Source organism: Plodia interpunctella, chromosome 28 (assembly GCF_027563975.2).
Source record: "Plodia interpunctella isolate USDA-ARS_2022_Savannah chromosome 28, ilPloInte3.2, whole genome shotgun sequence".
Taxonomy (NCBI): domain Eukaryota; kingdom Metazoa; phylum Arthropoda; class Insecta; order Lepidoptera; family Pyralidae; genus Plodia; species Plodia interpunctella.
Window position 1 is genome coordinate 3116824 of NC_071321.1, and position 19312 is coordinate 3136135.

The window sequence follows — 19312 nt, forward strand, 5'->3', positions numbered from 1 at the left end:
TGGTCACCTTCAGTCACTATGCGAGCTAGGTACATGGTACATGTACATACTTAATATCAATATCACGTCTGTGTCTCTTACGGATTACACAGAGTCAGAGATAACATTTTCGTTATTCCATAGTCTAAAGTACTAGGCTCTCATAAGGACTGAAGAAATTTAAGCGTACGTCGACTGTTGTATACTTACTGCATGTGAAAATACTATACAAATGAAGTTCAGTGGAGTGACGAGTTTTTTTAATATATAATTTAAAAAACCTCATTCATTCGTTCATTTCATTCATTTCGCAGGAAAATTCCCAGCTCGACTAACGGCATGTCGATGGAGAGTGAAAGTGAATCTCAACTGGGCTCCCCTCCGAGGGAAATCGCCGACGGACAATTCTCAACTCCAGTCGTTCCGGATTATACGTAAGTGGATTCAAAACATATTGTTAATTTACGTCTTTCGAGAAAAGGTGAAGTTTGTTGCGCTGCTTCTTCTTCACGTGCGCTTTGGAAGAAGAAGAAATTTTACACAGTAAATTGTATAGAGATTGTACATAAATTTAATAAATTTTGTGAATGTCTAGCTTCGCCTCCGGGGCTTCACTTTCGTGGGAATTTCGGGATAGGGTACCTACCCTATGTGTTATTCTACCCGCGTACCAAATTTCTTAACAAGATTTTCTTTCTTAACAAGATCGTCTTAAGTAGATTTTGCGTGAAAGAATAACAAACATATAACATAAACATATCCTCACTAAACTAAATTTAACCATTGAGGTGATATTTAAATTTAGATGAAAATCTGTCCGGGTCAGGTTGAGGGTTCAGGGTTCGATTCCCGGTCAGGAATATTTCGCGTTATTATGATTGAATTTGATGTCAGGTTGCGGATAGGCAGACTGCCGACGTGGGCCAAGAAGAGCCTGGGAGACTCGCAGCCGGCCGCCGCCGCGCCCGCGCCCGCGACTCCGCCCGCGCGCGGCAAGTGGGCCGCCAGGATACAACCTGCTGGTGAGTTACTGCTGAGTATAGGTACTAAAGTTACTCATTTTAATGTTACTATGATAATGTACGAGAGATCTTATTTTTAATAAAGTCGAGTCCGTGCAGTAAACTTTTGAGGAGTTCCCACGCATGGAGCCGTGCCTGGGTGCACCATCCTTGCATGTTTATTATTATAATGTATGATGGCATCTGAACGTGTGTACAAAATTTCAGTTTAATCGATTGAAGATATCTGCTTAAAAAATTAGTTGCAAGATTCCACCCGAGACATAGGGACATACACAGTTACATTGCAAGATGAAAGCTTGTAAAATGGGCTACTTTCCAACTAGTCAAATCAGATACTTTTTCTAATGTCAAAAACCAAATTTAATATGAAGCCAGTGTGACAGTGATGTATTGTGACGTCACGGATTTTGGTGTCAAAAAGCATTTCTAATATATTTTGTTGAGACCGAAAACATTGTAACTCTCGTTTTAATAAAACTGATCTATTAAAGTGACATTTAATTATCATGTTTGATTATTTGATTTTTACCCAGTCGAATGTCCAATTTTTCATTGTTTGAATTTAGTTCAAATACATGTGACAAATGCATATGATTCCTGAGAAATGTTTATGTTTATAATGTAAGCCGCTTGGTCCAATATAAAATATTTATCGAAGCTACAAACTACTTGCAGACAAACGCGACTCGGATGGATCGAAAGACAGTTCTTTGGACAGCGGCACCGACACCAGGTACATCGAGCGGAGGCCCCAGCACGCCAAGCAGGTATGTGTGTGTGCCGCGGGCTGGGGTTGCGGGGGAGGGGGGAGGGGGAAAGTCTGGGATGTTAGGTAAAAAAAAAATTGACACGAAAGAAGATTTAAAAGACGTAATTTCGAAATTGACTGGTGATTTATACAAAAATAAATTTTATACTAGCGACTTTGCCCGGCTTTTCATGCAGTTTTCACTGTTATTAAGACAACTTATTAACATATACAAATGCTCTCGTGCGAAGACATTTGTGTATATTGTTAATGTTGTTATGTTGTGTATGTTCCTTTGACTGAAAACTGCATCAAAATCCGTTGAGTGGTTCAAATAAAGAATAGAAACAATAACAAGGTAAAAAATAAATATGAGTGTTGAGTGCAGGTGTTAAGTAAATAAACTATCTGGACAGGCACTGATTAGTGCGAGTCCATATATTTCTACTTTACACCTGCACTTACCACTTGCACTATCGCAAAATGCGAACCGGGCTTTATATGCCAGTTTAAAATATTTCATTCAATATTTGTATGTTATTAAATTGTATTGTGTAAAGTTAAACTAACGTTTGTTTTTTGTGTGGGATTTTACCGGAATAAAGTTTTGTGATGTCGACTAATAATACAATTTTGACAGGATTTCACTTTTGAAAACACGCCTAACGTTTGGAATAAAAAGCGTGTGCAACGCACGTCAGGCGTGTAAAAGGAAATTACGTAATAATACATTATTGTAGCTCCTGTTTGTGTGGCATAATATTTTTGTTGTGTGTTAAATTTAATATCATTGTGATTTAAATACATCCCTGACTTTCCAAGATTATATTTGTATGTTTCTTTTTTTAATCTGTCGTGTACCTAATCACTCAGAAGGTTTTGGTCCTATCGGTGGAGGTGTTATAAAAATATATATATACCTAAATGTAAATAATCTTAATAACATTCTATCATGAATTTAACGGTTTTCAATAAAAAACGAACCGAAATATAATTAATATTACACATATGTTTTAAAATACTTATTTCTTAATTTGGACTGTGATATTTTTATTTTTTTTTTAGTCATGTAATAATATGTTTTAACCCGAATTAATTGAAAACCGATTCGTTCTGTACAATATTTTTTTTTGTGTTTCTTACGTTGGTCTGGATATTTTACATTTATTTTCTTTTACTTTTTTATTTGGTTTGAGTATATTTTTTTTATTTTTAACTCCATATGAAAACAGTATTGAAATTATGAATTGGCAGAAGGACGGGGTTCTAAAAAGTCTCAACTACGAATATACCCTAGCACCCTTTTCACTTGGTCTTCTATGGAAACTTTTTATATAACTGCACAATGATTATTTTTACCTGTGTTCCTTGATATCTGAAACTGAAACTGAAACTGAACCTTACACATACAAACAATGTCCACTGTTAGACTGAAATCTCCCACAAATGGGAATTCATTCTCTGGAATGTGGAGAAAATACTAGGCGAACATAACCTTTTAGGAACTTTTTGAAGTATCTCCCCATCCGATCCGATCGTAATAAAAAAAATATCTCGAACCACCAGCCAGTCCTAAATAAAAAAATATATAATAAACACGTGACATCAGCGGCCGAAATCCCTCAACCTGAGCCAGCTGCCAAGAGTGGCGGCTTTATTCGAGAACTTTGACAGATTGGCCAATTCCATACTGTCCCCGAGGGCGCACAAGGTTTTTTTTAATTATTTTTTTTAAGTTCGCTTGACCGTATGCACTTGTGTTCTTTGTGTCGTTCATTTGTCGCTCGTGTTTCGCTCATCTTTACATTTTTTTTATTTAAAATAGAATGAAAGGGGAAATTAAAATCATTATAAAGTAAGTCTTCGTCGATTGAATGTCGTATTATAAAAACAAAGCATATACTGTACTATATTTTTAAAAGGTATGTAGTTTATGTATATTGGTGTAGTAAATGTCGGGATACTTGCATTGCATAAGCGGCTAAATACGACAGTAACCTGTATAAACTTCTTGCATGTTATATTTTCCTGGTACATTTCGGTTCATCTCATCAACGCTTTGCTTTATTTGCATGTGGCGTGTTGTATGTTTTTAAATATTAATTATATATATATTGGGTATTTTTTTTATTAAAAATCAGCGCTGGATATCTAGAAAACGATGCTAGAATTTTATCTTTAAAACTGAATTTGTGGATATATTTCAAGGTCAATAAAAAAAAATGGACGAATGTTTTTTTTTAAATACTGCTGAGCAAACAGGCATGCGGCCAACCTGATAGGAAGTGTAGTTATTGTTTTTTTTATTTACTTTTTTTTTATTAGGTAACAATAGTAACAAACGCGCGAGACGGTCGCACAAGACATCATACTGATGATTCGTCGCTCGGCAGCTTTAAATATGAGGTTTTTATTTACTTTTTGTTTATTTTTTTTTTACAATTTTGTTTAATTCAGCTCCCGTTGGAGATGCGTTAATATGTTACGTCTCCAAAGAACAACATTTATATATTTAAATATTTAAAATTTGTTTTTTACAGATTATAACATTGATATGAAATTTTGAAACAACCAATTTTTAAGTAATTTCTATAAGTTTTAGTTGAATTGTGTTCACCTCTATCCTTTTTTTACGAAATTCGACTTTGTAAGACATAGATTATTTTTTTACTAAAAAAAAAAATTCCTACATTATTCCGAGTGACACATGATACTTTTCACGCTGATGTTTCTAAGGGAGCGACGCCGCATTTGTAATTAATAACTTTTGTTTCCAGGATCAAGAATCTACTGAACATGATGGTGACATCGAAGATATTTCTGACGGGGAAAGGACTTCTTCTTCGGAGAGTCGCAACAGACCGACTTATTATCCTGGGAATAATGATGATGATACGCCGGGGTAAGACAATTTTTTTATTTAAAAAAAAAACGGTCAAGTGCGTATTGGACACGTGCACCCATGCCCTTAAAATTAACTTTTTTGTGTTTATTTTACGCTTCTTATGTGAGTATCTGTGTATGTGTGATAATACATTTTGTACATATGCATACTATGCAACTAATTTGTGCAGTAAAGTACTAGTTGTTCGCCGCGAACTAAACCTCGCGAATACAATGCAAGTACAACTGATACCTCTCCTGTTCATACTATCCTTGACAGACTTTAGCCATTTCTTCTTAGGTCTTCCTCTATTCCTGGTACCCTTTACTTCCATATTTTGTTAGTAGCAAGTATCGTAATGAAAATTATGCTTATAATTGGCTACTCGGCAGGGTGTAACATAAAATAAATAAAAATAAATAAATATATTAGGACAAATCACACAAATTGAGCTAGCCCCAAAGTAAGTTCGAGACTTGTGTTATGAGATACTAACTCAACGATATTATATTTTATATAATATAATACATATATAGATAAACATCCAAGACCCGGGCCAATCAGAAAAAGATCATTTTCCATCATGACCCGACCGGGGATCGAACCCGGGACCTCTCGGTTCAGTGGCAAGAATCTTACCACTGCGCCACCGAGGTCGTCAAAATGCTTATAAGTATTTTATTATTCAAATAAAATCATCATCATATCGAGTGTGTTATTGCTAACACTGGTGTCAGATTTTATTCAAGTCGCCTAAAGGCATCTGACATGACTTTTTACGACTACTTACCGCCATCTAGTGGCAGGTAGTCGCATACACCCTAGGGAACTAAACTGTCAACCTGTGTGCAGGTTTCCTCACGATGTTTTCCTTCACTAGAAGCCAGTCTATGAAAACTACCATATTATGAGTCAGATTGGTATACAAACTCATATGGCATGAGTAGGGTACGAACCTGAGACCTATCGATTCACAGGCGGGCGTCTTAACCATTACACCACCACCGCTTCAAATGCTATAATTGAACGTCACTTAAATTGATCAGTTTTATTAATTACGAGATTTACTATTTTTCGGTGTCATTAAAATTAGAAATTCGACTCCAAAATCCGTGACGTCACAATACATTACTGTCACACATTGCTCCATATAAAATTTTGTTTTAGACATTAGAGAATAGTATTTGATTTGGCTGGTTGGATTTGGAAAATAGCCAATTAATACAAATTATGTATTCCACAGTGAATTCATGGTAAACGCGATGGACGCAGAAGAATTAAGACAATCAGTGAGAAGATCTAAGAGGTGGAAAGCTGATTCTCCAAGATTAGAACTACCGCCAAGTGGTACCTCCCTCAGTGGTTCCGGCCACGATTCTGATGATGACGAGGTAGTTACCCACTTTCGTTATCATTTTCTACAGAGGAGTTCAATTGTCACCAATTAGGCCATTTTCATAGTCGTACTCCTCATGGCTGAGGGTCGTGGTTACGTGTAATGAAACACACACAACAACTTTCTTGGCATTATTAATGGAGTGGTTTGCCATTACCTTCTCCATTTCACACACAAGTTAATAATAATCAACCAAAGTGCATGTTTCCTCACGATGTTTTCCTTCACCAAGTGGTGGTCTATGAAAACTACTATACATGAGTTAGATTGGTATACAAAGTCATGTGGCACCAGTATGATTCGAACCTGGGACCTTTCGATACACAGGCGGGCGACTTCACCATTACACCACCACCGCTTCATGCTGTTGAACATAAAGTAACTAGGGGAACATAAAGTAGCAGTAGTATTTTATGCCAAGAATATTTCTTTAATGTTTGTATTTTATATTGGTAAAATTGTAAAAGTACCAGGATATCATAAACAACTAGTGGGTGAGAAGTGTAAATAAATAATTCAGAAAAGTGGTGTCTTAGTACTGGTGAATCATCATCATCGTATTGTAATAATTGTAATACATTAGGTATCGACACCTTCGGGTGATAACGCCGATCGCAATCCCTTGTCCGGCTCTTGCGAATCCCTGGACACGGCCGGGAGACGCGAAAAATACCTCAAATCAGCTTTCGATAGTTTGAGTGGCGCCGAAATGGAAACTGCACTCAGTGGAGGTAACTATATCTCTCTCATTCTCGCATGTTTCCACATTCATACGGGGATGTGAGGCCGCAAAGCCGTTAAGGTTATGTGTCCGTTAGTCGCCTTGTATGACATCCACGGGAGGACATGTAGGGGTTATATTTCAGGGCGGAATCACGCGTGAGGGAAACTATTATTAAATTCTAGCCCTCGGAAATTTCAGGATAAAAACCAGGAAACAACGAAAAGAATATTCCTTTCTTGAATTTGTGTTGTTTTGGAGCTCATATTAATAAAATTCGTCATGTAATATTGAGTGAAAAAGCAAGCAGCAGTTATCCAAACTTTCCCAGAAACGTTTTATGATATCAATAGATTTTTAATAACATTTACATAGACATATGAAAATGTAAACACTACCAATCAAGCTTTTGTTGCCAGAAATGTATTTTTTTAATATTAAACAATAGGAAAGTAATAAATGAGTTAAGAGTTGATGAGAGTGTGACAGCAAACATAAACTTTATGCAGAGAAAAGACATATTGCGCCGACCCCAAATTATGGGACATGGTAAGGAAGTTTGAGATGATTATGAAGGCAATCACTGAAATACTTTTTCTATGTATTCGTATACAGGAAATACATCACTATCGGCGCAGCACTTATCCCGAGCTCCAATCCCCCCCGCGCGCCCCTCGCAGACTCCGCCCGCCCCTGCCCCGCGCACCCCCCGCCACGTAGACCCCGAGGCTGCCAGGAGGAGGGAGGAACTCACCAGGAGGATCCTGGAGACTAGGAGGCAGTTGGAGAACGTAAGCTTTTTGTTTCTATACGATCTTAGTACCAGGGCATCATAGAGTATATAAAGTATCTAATTGTCTATGTAACTTATCAAAGTGATAGCGTTAAAATGTGTTGGATAGTGCGAACTGACCAATCACATCAGGCAGATCTAGCAGTTATTTTTATCTATCAGATTATGACATAATATATGATAATTCATCAGAAAGCGGTGGAACAGGCCCATTTCTCGTTCATAAAAAAAAGTTAAAACTTAGTGATAAAAATATGTTTTATCTCGTTCTGTCAATGTCAATTATGGGTAAAGTGACAAAACATGTTAATTATAACTTGAAGTATACATTACTTTTTAAAGAAAAAAATTGGTTAAATACCAGGGGCTCATAAGTTGGTAGATGTCTCACGATGATGAGTGAATAAAATAACCGATGTGAAGTAGTTTTCCAAAGCCTATTTTTTTTTACAGGTAGCCTTCCGTTCCAACCTTAAGTCCAGTCAATCGACCACCGACCTATCTTACTTACCCGAAAAAGATGGATCAAGACGAAATCGACCCATCTCCATGGCTGTGCCTAGCAATAACAGGAATTATGGTGAGTTAAGTAAGGTTAATTTTCATTTGAGTGGTGGATATTGGCAATCGTGAAAATTCTATTTTTGTTTTAAAATATTATGCAAAAAAAATTGGATATATTAAGACTGTATTTGACCTGTGATTTCGAACTTAAGAGTTCGTGATAGTTCAAGTAGAGTTTTTGTCATTAGCTTCTAAACAATTTAGCGTGCCAAGGTTATTAAATAATATTAAATAATAAATATAAAAAGTAACATAAAGTAACGATTGTCGACATCCACATTTAAATAAATTATCATTGCTGAATGATTCGAGTGATACACAATCATTAACATTTGCCATAACAACTGTGAAATCATTATTATCTGATGAGAAATAATTAGTAATTATAATTTGGACACGTAAAACAGAGTTTGGTAACAAGTATTATTTGTGTCCGTTTCTAAAAGTAGTACTGTCTTTATATACATACGTTTAAATATGATTATACATCATAAGCCATAAGATTGTTTGGTTGAATTCTGAAAAAATAATCGTTTTAATATGTACAATAGTGACATTTAAAAGAGACAAAATGTATTTCTCAACAGAACCTAACATGTACTGCTATATACTAACATTTGAAATTTCCCGCCACGCTGACCAGGACACCCCATCCCCTGTCCAGAGGAAACCCTGGACAGTCTAAATTCCAATTACTTCGACAGCCTCAACCCCTACCCTAATGTCAACATGGACTATAGAAACAAAAACCCTTACGCCATTCCCGCGAATCTCAACAAACTAATACCTGATTATCTAGATAATATAGCTCCTTATGTGCCACCTCATGCTAACGTCGGAATAACACAAAATGAAAAAAGAACTATGAATTTTACTCCGTACGGAACTAAACCTATGGTTTTCAAAGAACAGCTGCCACAGAAACCTTTAGCTTTTACCATAGATATGGGGAAAAAGGTACAATCTAAAGTCTTTAATAGATTATTCCCAGCACAAGATGACAAGGAACCGCCTAAAATTCCACCCAAAAATTTCACATTGAATTTAAATAAACATGAAGATAAGCCACAGGCGAAACCTAAGCCTAGTGCTAGGAGTATATTCAAAAATTATAAGTCTTGTCCTGTTTCTCCTGTTTCTGAAGAGTGCAAATGGGCGGATAAAGCTCAGAATAGCCGAAATCAAGAAAAAATCGATCCGAAATCTCAATCGAACTCGTTAGATCCCAAAAAGAGAAATTCGTTGAGTTTCTTCGTAGGTTTTGATGGTAAGAATATAAAGGAGAGTGGCAAAAGTATTGTAGATACAATAAAAAGTGACACTGAAAAGATGATTGCGGAAATAACTAAGAAATATGGGGATTTGGACGAATTTGATACTAATTCTGATTTAGATCTACATCCTACTAAAGATGTTGAAGAAAGAGATGATGGTAATTTCTCATCGGATTCTTTAGAAGATTGCAGTTTGAGCCAAGATGCAAGTTGCAAAAATAAATTGTATTCCAAAAAGATCTGCAAGAAGCACAGTAAAAATAAAGCTCCAAGAAGAACTGTGTCTAATTATGAAATATGCAATGTTAGCGAAAAACCAGCAGTGCCAGCTAAACCTTCTTATATCGGCCAGAAAAGTTCCACTCTACCTCGTAATATGCCGTCTAATCTTGAAGACATTATGGACGAAGATTCTATGAATTACAATTACTCTAACATGTACAGGTGCCAAAGTGTGTTGACTAAAAGATGCGTTACGCGTTCAAATGAATCTATGCTTAGTGATCATTCGAACTGTTCGAGCGTGTCCAACGAAATTTTCTTGAAATATGGTAATGAAGTAGCATTCCAGCAAGCTAGATTTGACAGTCGATACAATTTGAACGATTCACAGAATTGCTCATATGAAAATATCAATGAACCTGATGAGAAATATCTGGAAAATCATAGACATAGTAGTGCCAGTTTCTTCCTCAATCAAAAGAAGTATATGAAATCTAGTTGTAGTCAAGAATCAGTACTTTCAGATGAGTACCTTGATAATGACAATCAGTTGTCTAGAACCAACTGTAACTCACTTGAAAGTGTATTATCAGATGATTCCGAATGCACTAAAAGCGCACCATTAGAAATGTTATTTGAAGGGACTAAGCCTAAACGACAACAAAGAAATCCAGGTGTAGGAATACCCAGAAACAGTAAAAGTTGTTATGAATTTGATAATACATCGAAAAGTTACGGTTCTAGTCCTAATAATGCTCCATATTTCGGAGGATATATGTATAACAATTATTTTGAAGGCACCAGTCCTAAATACATAGATGCTGCGCCGGTACGCAACACTCCCAAACCGCCTACTAATAAAGTTTATGGATTTGAAGTACCAACCAATGACATGTCTGAACATAAAACTGTCACTAGGTCCAGAAGTTTATATGATTCTTCTTCTAAACACGCACCACCGCCTGCTAAAAATATTGCTTATTATATCGATGGAAGTAACATACAGCAATATACAAAAGATAAGAAACAGACGGACGAAATACCTAGATTGAATTCAGCAGATTACAGAGCCAATACTAGTAAGTCTTTACAGCCTAAGTTTGCTGAGAAACATAAATATTCCTGTGAAATGGAAGGATGTGATAATAAAGCTATGGTAAAGTCAAAGAGTTGTAGTTTTGAAGTAGTTTTAGAGCCGGCTTCTAAACCTAATCCATTGAAAAATCTAATGGAAAAACGCAACTCCCACGTGCAGAAAAATTTAGAAAAGTTTGAAGAGCAAATTCGTAAAAATGTGCAAAATAAAGTCAGCAAAAATCAGATCAACAAGGAAAAGGCTAATGGCAATAAGTTTAATGCAACTAAGAGTCTTGAAAGGGGATCTCAGAAAAACAATAATGGAAAAATTACTATGGAATTCGTTCCACACAAACCTCCGAAACCTATAAAGAGAACGTCGTCTGTTAAAATAAACAATCGACTGAAAGCTGGCTTAGACAAAGCCAGTCTTAGTTCTTCGATATCTTCCCAGTATAAAGCCAAATTAGATGGTTTACAAAATAAGAATTACCTTAGCAATAAGAAAAACGGAGATAAGAATTCCAATACGGTTGATTCTTTCGACAATTCTGAAAAGACTTTTGACGTTTTTGTTAAAGAAAAAGACGTGAATGAGAATAAATCTGAAATTCAAATGGATAGTTTAGAAGTTTATGCTATGCAGAGAATAGAGCGAATGAAGCAAGTAAGTATGGATTCGCTAGATGTGATAGAAGATAATAACGATTTTGCCAAAGATTCTTTAGATTATTATGCTGAACAAGAAAATAAGTTTTACGGGAAATGTATTAAGGACCACATAAATAAGAAGATATCAAACGAGAGAGATTTTGCTGAGCCGTGTCATAGCCGTCATGAGGCGAAAGAAAACATAGCACCCAAAGAAATGAGTGACGAGTTAAAGAAATATAAATATATTGAAAGAAAATTGGAAATAATCAACAAGTTAGTTGAAATGGAGGAAAGAAAGATATTACAAGAAAAAATACTCAAAGAATGGCGCATGAGACCGCTAAAGGCTAATATAAATGACGGGACAGGTGTGGTCAAAGTATTATCACAGAAATTTGAAAAATTAGCTACCAAACAGACGACAGTTCCTAATTTCGCATCATTAACTCTAGAAGAGGCTGACACGGATACGGAACCTAATTCGGAGAATAAAGAAATTAAGAGAAATTTAAGTCTTCCAGACATTTTGGATTCTGAACAGATTGGTAGTCTAGTTCAAGAAGAAATAGAAATACCTAATGAAGCAGGCAATGAAAATGTAACCGATAACACAGAAGTAATACTAAATAACACAGTTAACACAGATTCGATCAACATACCGAAAAGTCTTAAACAAAGAGTATACAACGAAATGGTATTTCCTAAAACTGATGTACATTTAGACAGTGAAAATTACGAATCGTCGACTACAAGTTCGAGTTGTACTAACTCACCGAAAAGACTGTCTTTCTACGGATTTAACAGAGCGAAAACTCCGTTTAGGAAGATCATTAGAGTGCCAACTCCAAGATTGTGTATGGAGAATAAGAATTTTCCATCTACATGTAGAATCAGGCCAGTTATATATTCGGGGAATGTCTTAAGGGGTTCGTGCTTGGCTAAGAGGCTGCCGATACTATACCCCGTGTTACCATCGAAGTTTTCACCAACTCAAGGTTGGGATTGCATGGCGACACTGTATACCTTATTTGCGCTTTAGATCGTTGACTTGTAATTTACTGCTTTAGTGGTTTCTTTCCTTTATCAAAATTTTCAGTTCGCTTATTTATTGCAATGTATGGTCGTAGCCGATTTGTCACGCACACAACAATATTATGTTTAATAAAAAGTGAACTTTAGTGCGTCCTCTGTTGATATATTTTAGATCGACAACATTCAGCTTACAGCTATCTGATTTGTGTTATGTTGGCTACGATTATATTAAATGAGAATTTCTAAATACTGTAACTACTTGAAATAAATATGTCCATGTAGTAACAATGTAACTAAATGATGCAGCCGCATTGTTTGCCTTATCACTAGCAATATTACTCACTAAAGTATGTCGAGTATTGTCGAGTCTTAGTTTATCGATGCTTTAGTAATCCATAAAATGTCTGTTAAATTTTTAAATCGGCATCTGTGGTCTTTATGAAGAAATCCAATGAATAATTATTGTTTTTAACACTGGCAACATCGTCACGACATTCACGAACCAGCGTATGTTGTGTCTTGTGGTAGCTTGTTAGTATTTGTGGTCGTCCAAATCAAACCTTTTGATTTGGACCACCACATTTTTTTTATTTTATTGCCCTTTGCCTTAGTGTAAGCATGTCCATTTTCATTATGTGTTTTAATATTTTATAGCTTTTGCGAAATAGCCATCTGAATTGGTGTTACATTTTGAAGTAAAATTGCATTGCTTTTTGCTTGCAAAGTGGTAATTATTTGATGAAACTCACAATTTTAAATGAGTTTTCCGTACACATTAAATTTTGCCCAATTTAATCTAGCCGTGGTGATTTTAAACCAAATCATTGATATATTAGAAAATTATTTGATTATATTGCTAATAATAATCAAATAATAATTTTAAGTTGTATGTTGTCTAAAATGGGACACAAAATGTGACAAATACAAACAAATAACAAAATGTTTACCTAGTAGTCTGTTTATAAAGGGTGGAAACTAGATGAGGTCGTTCTGTCCTCTGGACTGGCAACACTGGGCGATTCTCCCCATTCGATTTGGTATTGCTATAAAAAAATGTAGTTCGTTAAAAAATAGTTTTCTATTCTTTTTAGGCAGACTGTCGTCTTTTACTATCCGAAATTATGTTTTAAATTTACGAAATATCACTTTCTAGAGCCAAATTTAAAATTTTCTAAAATATAAATCAGTTCAGATCGCTTTCTGCATGTTACCTAAATATCGTCCTCTAGCGAATCGCAACCATTTATCCGTGGAGGCCGAAGAAGAATCCTCTGGAATGCGGCGAGCCATATCACTATCCGACTTAGCTGTTAAGCCGTCGCCGGCGCCGAGAACGCCGCAAGGTTGGTGCCAACCTTTATACGAGGTGACGGGCACTTTGGGTGGTCGGGTTCAAAATGGTAGTTTCTTCATTAAAAATGGTAGTTTTCGGATTAACATGGTAGAATTCGTTACATTATTTATTATGGTGTAATTTATCACTTTTAAGGTGTAATATGGAACACTTATCAGAAGTTTTATATATATTTATTTGATGACTGTATATTCACTTGTCATAAAATGTATCAATTTAAATGCACGAATTAAACCAATTAGCATATCATTACATTTACACAAAAGTATATTTTATAGTTACTATATACTCACTCACATTATATCGATGATTTTAAGGTGAAGTCTTATGATTCTAATTGAATTGCATGATTTTGATAACATTGCCCTTTTTATATGGTGTTTTTTTAAAACCTTGATCAGTTGGTATTTTTTCCATTTTATTTTCGGGTTATTCGGGATCACACGGAGCTAACAAAGCATCTGGTTAAATGGTTATTATGTAGTGGCTTTTATCCTAGTATGTATATATTTCTCCACAACCTCGTAAGTATATTTGTTTATTTTGTTTAAATTTATAGTCTTCTCGGTTCATGTTGTACGTTATTACTTCTGACTAGCCTGCTACTGTATACACGTCCTCTCAACCTATCGCCGGTTGACTGTAAGAGATCCCTACATGGGATAAGTCTGCCGTTGTAAATGAGTCTTGTATTCATTAGGATAAATAAATAAATATATTAGGACAAGTCACACAGATTGTGCTAGCCCCAAAGCAAGTTCGAGACTTGTGTCGTGGGATACTAACACAAGGATACTATAATTTATAACAAATACATATATAGATAAACATACAAGACCCGGGCCAATCAGAAAAAGATCAATTTCCATCTTGACTATAATGGACTTATCTTGACTATAGGAAAATAATGATCATCTTGAATCGTACAATTCTTCTTCAATGTGATTTTAATTAAAATATCGATAATTGTAGCCCCATCAAAACCCGCGCCACCGCCGAACACGAACAAATCTCCGAGCGGCTTCGCGCGCCCGCCGACCCGACACACCAAGTCTAACATGACTAGGAGTTCTAGCGTCGGGGTGTTAAATAACCAGGTAATTTACTTTTTACACGAATGAGTTTAGGGCCGCACGAATGAGTTTAGAGTAGCACGAATGAGTTTAGAGCCGCACGAATGAGTTAAGAGCAGTACGAATGAGTTTAAAACTGCACGAATGAGTTTAAACTGCACGAATGAGTTTCAAGCTACACTAATGAGTTTAAAACTGCACGAATGAGTCTCAGAGTCGCCTACCTGACACAGCATATCCAACATGAGTAGGAGTTCTAGCGTAATATAGGTTTTATAGTAGCCTCATTGACTGCTACACGAATATACATTTTATTGTAGTGTACGATTCGAATCTGGGACCTTTTCAACACAAGTGGCCTGTCTTAACCACTGAACCACCACGGCTTCAATCTACATATTAATTCCAGAGTGATTCAGAATCGGACCCGCAGCCGTCCCGCCAACAACCCAGAGCGCAAGGTCTCATGAGGCCAACAATCAGTTCTATGAACAAAGCTGCGGCGAACACTGCCAGGAGGCGGGGCCTAGCTAACGCTTATAGCGCCGGTGAGTCATCTGCAACGCCGCCGGCTCAACACTGTCGCCGAACAGTTCGCCAAACTTTGGCGGATTTGGTATACATTGTTGGTTTTTCGTTGCAGTAAATAAAAACACTACGCAATGTTCGCGTATTCGCGTCGGCATGTGTCTGAGTTCCGCGACAGTGTGGAGCTGGAATAATGATTGTTATATGTGTCTTCCTTGTATTCATTAAAATTTATGTACATATGTTCGTGAAAGAAAGTAAATGTACAACAAAAGTAATGTATTTGAAAGTTTTTGTTACAAGTGTCAAGAAAATGTTTATGAGATGTACAAGCGATGTATATTTTTTTGATGAAATGAATGCATAGTAATTAAATGATTATGCCATGTGTACAGTTAATGCAAATTGTTAGCACGCGGTCCCATTGCTCAGTCGTGCTCCGTTGTTTTGACGTCCGTCGAAGGACGACGCAGAAATTATATGGAATCAATGTTATAACCTATGGAAAGCAACGGAGCGCGACGACCGACGCAAAGTAGCAATGGAGCCTGGCTCTTAATCCATCGCCTAGCAAGTAATTATCACATATTAGTTAGAAATGCTGCTAGCAGTAGTTAAAATGGTAGCTTTTGATAAAAACTTCCATAGCCGTCCATTAATCACGTGATGTTTTTAATCCACAACCTTCGTGTGTATTTTTAGTATGTACCTATCATATATTGTCCGCCGCGAACTTAGACCTCACGAACACAATAAATTTTTGATGAGTTTCTACAAAATTGTGAATATTTCAAAAACGATTTAACCTATTTTGATGCCCCACGAACTTAAAAATTCCATTGACAGATCGTGCATCCTGCATATTTTAAATTTAATCAAAATCAGACCGACGGTTTGAAAGTTAAGTTACAAACATACATACAAAAATGTATTTTTGCCCCAAGTTGATTTCACAGTACAATTCACGTTGCTCAGTATACAAATCGCGCGTTTGAAGAAATAAATAAATACACGTGATATCATACTACACCCTTACTTTTTTTTATGAACAACTCTAAAAACTGAGGTCCTGTGCAACCCTTTTGAAACCCAATTTTTAACGCTATCTGTTCGATATGTGACATGTAGAAACCGGGATCCAAAAATAAAAAGCTTAGAGCCACTTTATACTTTATTTCGTGTCCAAATCGTTTCACACGTCTTTCCTATTTTTGAACCTAACGCCATCTCACTAGCTCCATTTCTCTCTAACCTTATCTCTCCCTCTTCCTAATGTTGCCATCCTACATACATATAGGCTATCAGATATTTTATCATCAAGCGGTGAAATAGACTAATCTCCTTTCCCTTTCTATGCTCCAGTTTGCTATGAACATGTCAATCAATATGTCATATTAATAAAGTAGACCAGTCTATAGACTAACCTCACAGAGCACTTAGTTAATCTAACATTTAACAGTGTCGCTATCGACCGCCAATGCTGAGGAGTCCAGTTCGGAGGCCGAGGGGCAGGGGGAGAAGAATGGAAGGCCTAGGGCTGGGTCTATCGACCAGAGGCGAATTGGTATGTATAAGAACATAAGCACGAAAGAATTAATTAATAAATGAGGATGATATTCATAAACAAACACAGTAGCAAAAATAAAAACGAAAGTTTAAGTTATATTCGGGCGTCGGTCCTGGTCCACCTGTTAAGTTCACCTCAACTCAGTTCGCCTAGGTAAATTATGGGCAATTTTTTTATTGCATCGATGCTCATATTATAGCAAATGTGAAACCATTCTCGAATTTCAGTTGGACCCATTTCCTTTTAGCCGCAATTACTACTTTTATGTTGCTATCACCGCCATTGATTGTCAGAGCAGAGTCCGTTTACACAGGACCGTACCAGCTCCACGGTGCTTCTCGAGTTTGTCAATTTCGTCACGGACATAAATCTTCACACGGTCGAGCCGGTCTTCAGTCTCACATTAGAAATAATTATAAAGAAAGAGATAATTTAAACATACATTTATGAACTACTCTATTTTCCTGTTGGACAAAGGTGTGACAAAATGGTGTAACACACAGTCGGAAGTGACAATTTGTCTGATGAGTATCAAAAATTGTCCAGGTCGCAGCGGCAGCGAAAGGGATTTATCACAGAAGGCGCGGGAAGTCACCGCACGGCTCACTGCTACGACCAGACATAGGACTAAGCCTGATCTCCCACCAGAGGATAATAGTAAGACGTTTTATCTTCTCTCTCTCTCTCATCATCACGTGTTTCTGTTTCCGGTTGCCTTCGGGGCCGCGAAGCACGGGGTTAGCGTAGAAAATAAACCTGAAAGTTTTGAAGGTCTGGTTGTTATTTTACTCATTGAGAATGTTATTGTTGCCTGTGGGTAATAGCTAGCAAGTTTTTTAAGTCTTTTTGTCAAAGAAACGAGACAGAGCTATGACATATTTTGTCCCTGATCACGTGACCGGCTCATTCTGTCAGTTAATTATTAACTTAAACATTTTACATAACATAAATGTATCTGCTAGCAGTGTAACAAAAACCTTTAAAAAAAGTTTGTATGAGTTTAGCTGAATTGGGCCGGGAAGTTGTATAGGAATCTTCTATCTCATTTGGCACTCGTCCGTCGTAGTAGTGTAGGTTTCTTGGTCTTTGTTTATATCGAACAATTAAACATGGCTCCTCCCACTTGTCCATCGACCGATTATAGTCACATTTTATATTATTTTCACGTGTTTTAAACTTGTTCCAGTGACGTCATCGCAGCTATGTTCAGCGTTGACTGAACAGCTGACCAAGACAGCGTGTAAAGTTGTTCAGTTGTACGCGAGTTTGCAGCGGGAGGCAAACGCAGCGGCCGACATTAGTGGTACGTTATAAATTCACCGCTCGATAAACCTACAATGTAGATTTCTAATATTTGATTTGTAAGTAAATAATTACTTTCTACTAACATACCTTCACGTGTCTAGAATTATTTGCCCGCTAATAATACTCGATATTCTTTATCTGTGTAACATGGCTATGTCTCCTCTCTCCCGTTCTGCCGAAATAAAGTTCTGACAAAGAACTGCTGACTCAGTAGAAAGTCCAGGCCTAAACCTTTACTGGGCGTCATGGATGATATATTTGGTTAATTGTTTCTCAAACAGCCCGTCCAGCACGGATGATGGCTAATGAAATCGGCCTGTAGTTATTAATATCCGATTTGTCAACCATTTTATTCTTGGGGACGGGCACGGCCAGTGTCATCATTAAGTCATCAAGCAGGTATGAGTGGCCCGGGGAGTCATCACCATAAACGCAATATTTAAGACAGCTGTCGAACAAATATAGCTTCTTTTGCGAACATATTATTTAGTTGTGACGTCACATGTGCCATTTAGCATGGAGCATTTGGACGAGTCAACAGATGTGTGATTTTGTTTTTGTCATATCTTTAAAGCATTGTCATTATTATAGCACAAATTTGTCATCTATTCTATACTGCATAACTATGTGCCCTACATAGTTATGCAGACAAAAAACTCCCACGGAAGCGTGCCCAGAAGGCTGGCAGAATTGCCACATAGAATCTTCTTTTTATAACTGTTTTCCCAACAGGTCTAGAAGCAGCTATAGTTGAAACCCAGAAGGTGCTCCGCTCAGCAGTCGCACGGAACGGCAACGAAGCTCTAAGCTCATTGTCCTCAGAGGGGGACTTCAGAGATGTGGACACGGCGCGACAGAAACTGGAGCATCTGTCTAAAGGTTGGTGAAGTGGACTAGATTCTTAGGTTAGTTTTTTTAATTTTTTATTTTATTTTTGTGTTCGTCGAAATAAATGTTGTGTAATTAATTTAATGAAGTAGATAACGTGTGATTAACCCTAGTTATCGATTACTGACAGCTTTTTGCTTTTTTTTTTGCTTGGTTTGGGATGTTATTGTATCATGTCTAATCGCTTTCGAATGAAAAATAAAAGAATAAATACAGAATTTTTGACTT

The 19312-nt window shown here is 36.7% G+C and overlaps 1 protein-coding gene across 14 annotated transcripts in view; it reads left to right on the forward strand.

The window, feature by feature from the left end:
* Wdr62 (WD repeat domain 62) overlaps positions 1-19312 on the forward strand; it is an 84835-nt gene that overhangs the window by 60953 nt on the left and 4570 nt on the right. For 9 of the 14 annotated variants that reach the window (XM_053766228.1, XM_053766227.1, XM_053766232.1 and 6 more), the window contains exons 19-35: positions 294-413; positions 874-1001; positions 1680-1771; positions 3362-3463; positions 4078-4158; positions 4530-4654; positions 5880-6027; positions 6616-6763; positions 7369-7544; positions 8000-8126; positions 8754-12332; positions 14696-14820; positions 15206-15344; positions 16784-16888; positions 17438-17548; positions 18078-18194; positions 18929-19075. In XM_053766228.1, the coding sequence (XP_053622203.1) occupies positions 294-413; positions 874-1001; positions 1680-1771; positions 3362-3463; positions 4078-4158; positions 4530-4654; positions 5880-6027; positions 6616-6763; positions 7369-7544; positions 8000-8126; positions 8754-12332; positions 14696-14820; positions 15206-15344; positions 16784-16888; positions 17438-17548; positions 18078-18194; positions 18929-19075 (5570 nt within the window). Of the gene's footprint in view, positions 1-293; positions 414-873; positions 1002-1679; positions 1772-3361; positions 3464-4077; positions 4159-4529; positions 4655-5879; positions 6028-6615; positions 6764-7368; positions 7545-7999; positions 8127-8753; positions 12333-13598; positions 13713-14695; positions 14821-15205; positions 15345-16783; positions 16889-17437; positions 17549-18077; positions 18195-18928; positions 19102-19312 lie in introns of all 14 variants that reach the window. The other 5 variants (XM_053766237.1, XM_053766239.1, XM_053766240.1 and 2 more) reach the window with 5 other exon arrangements.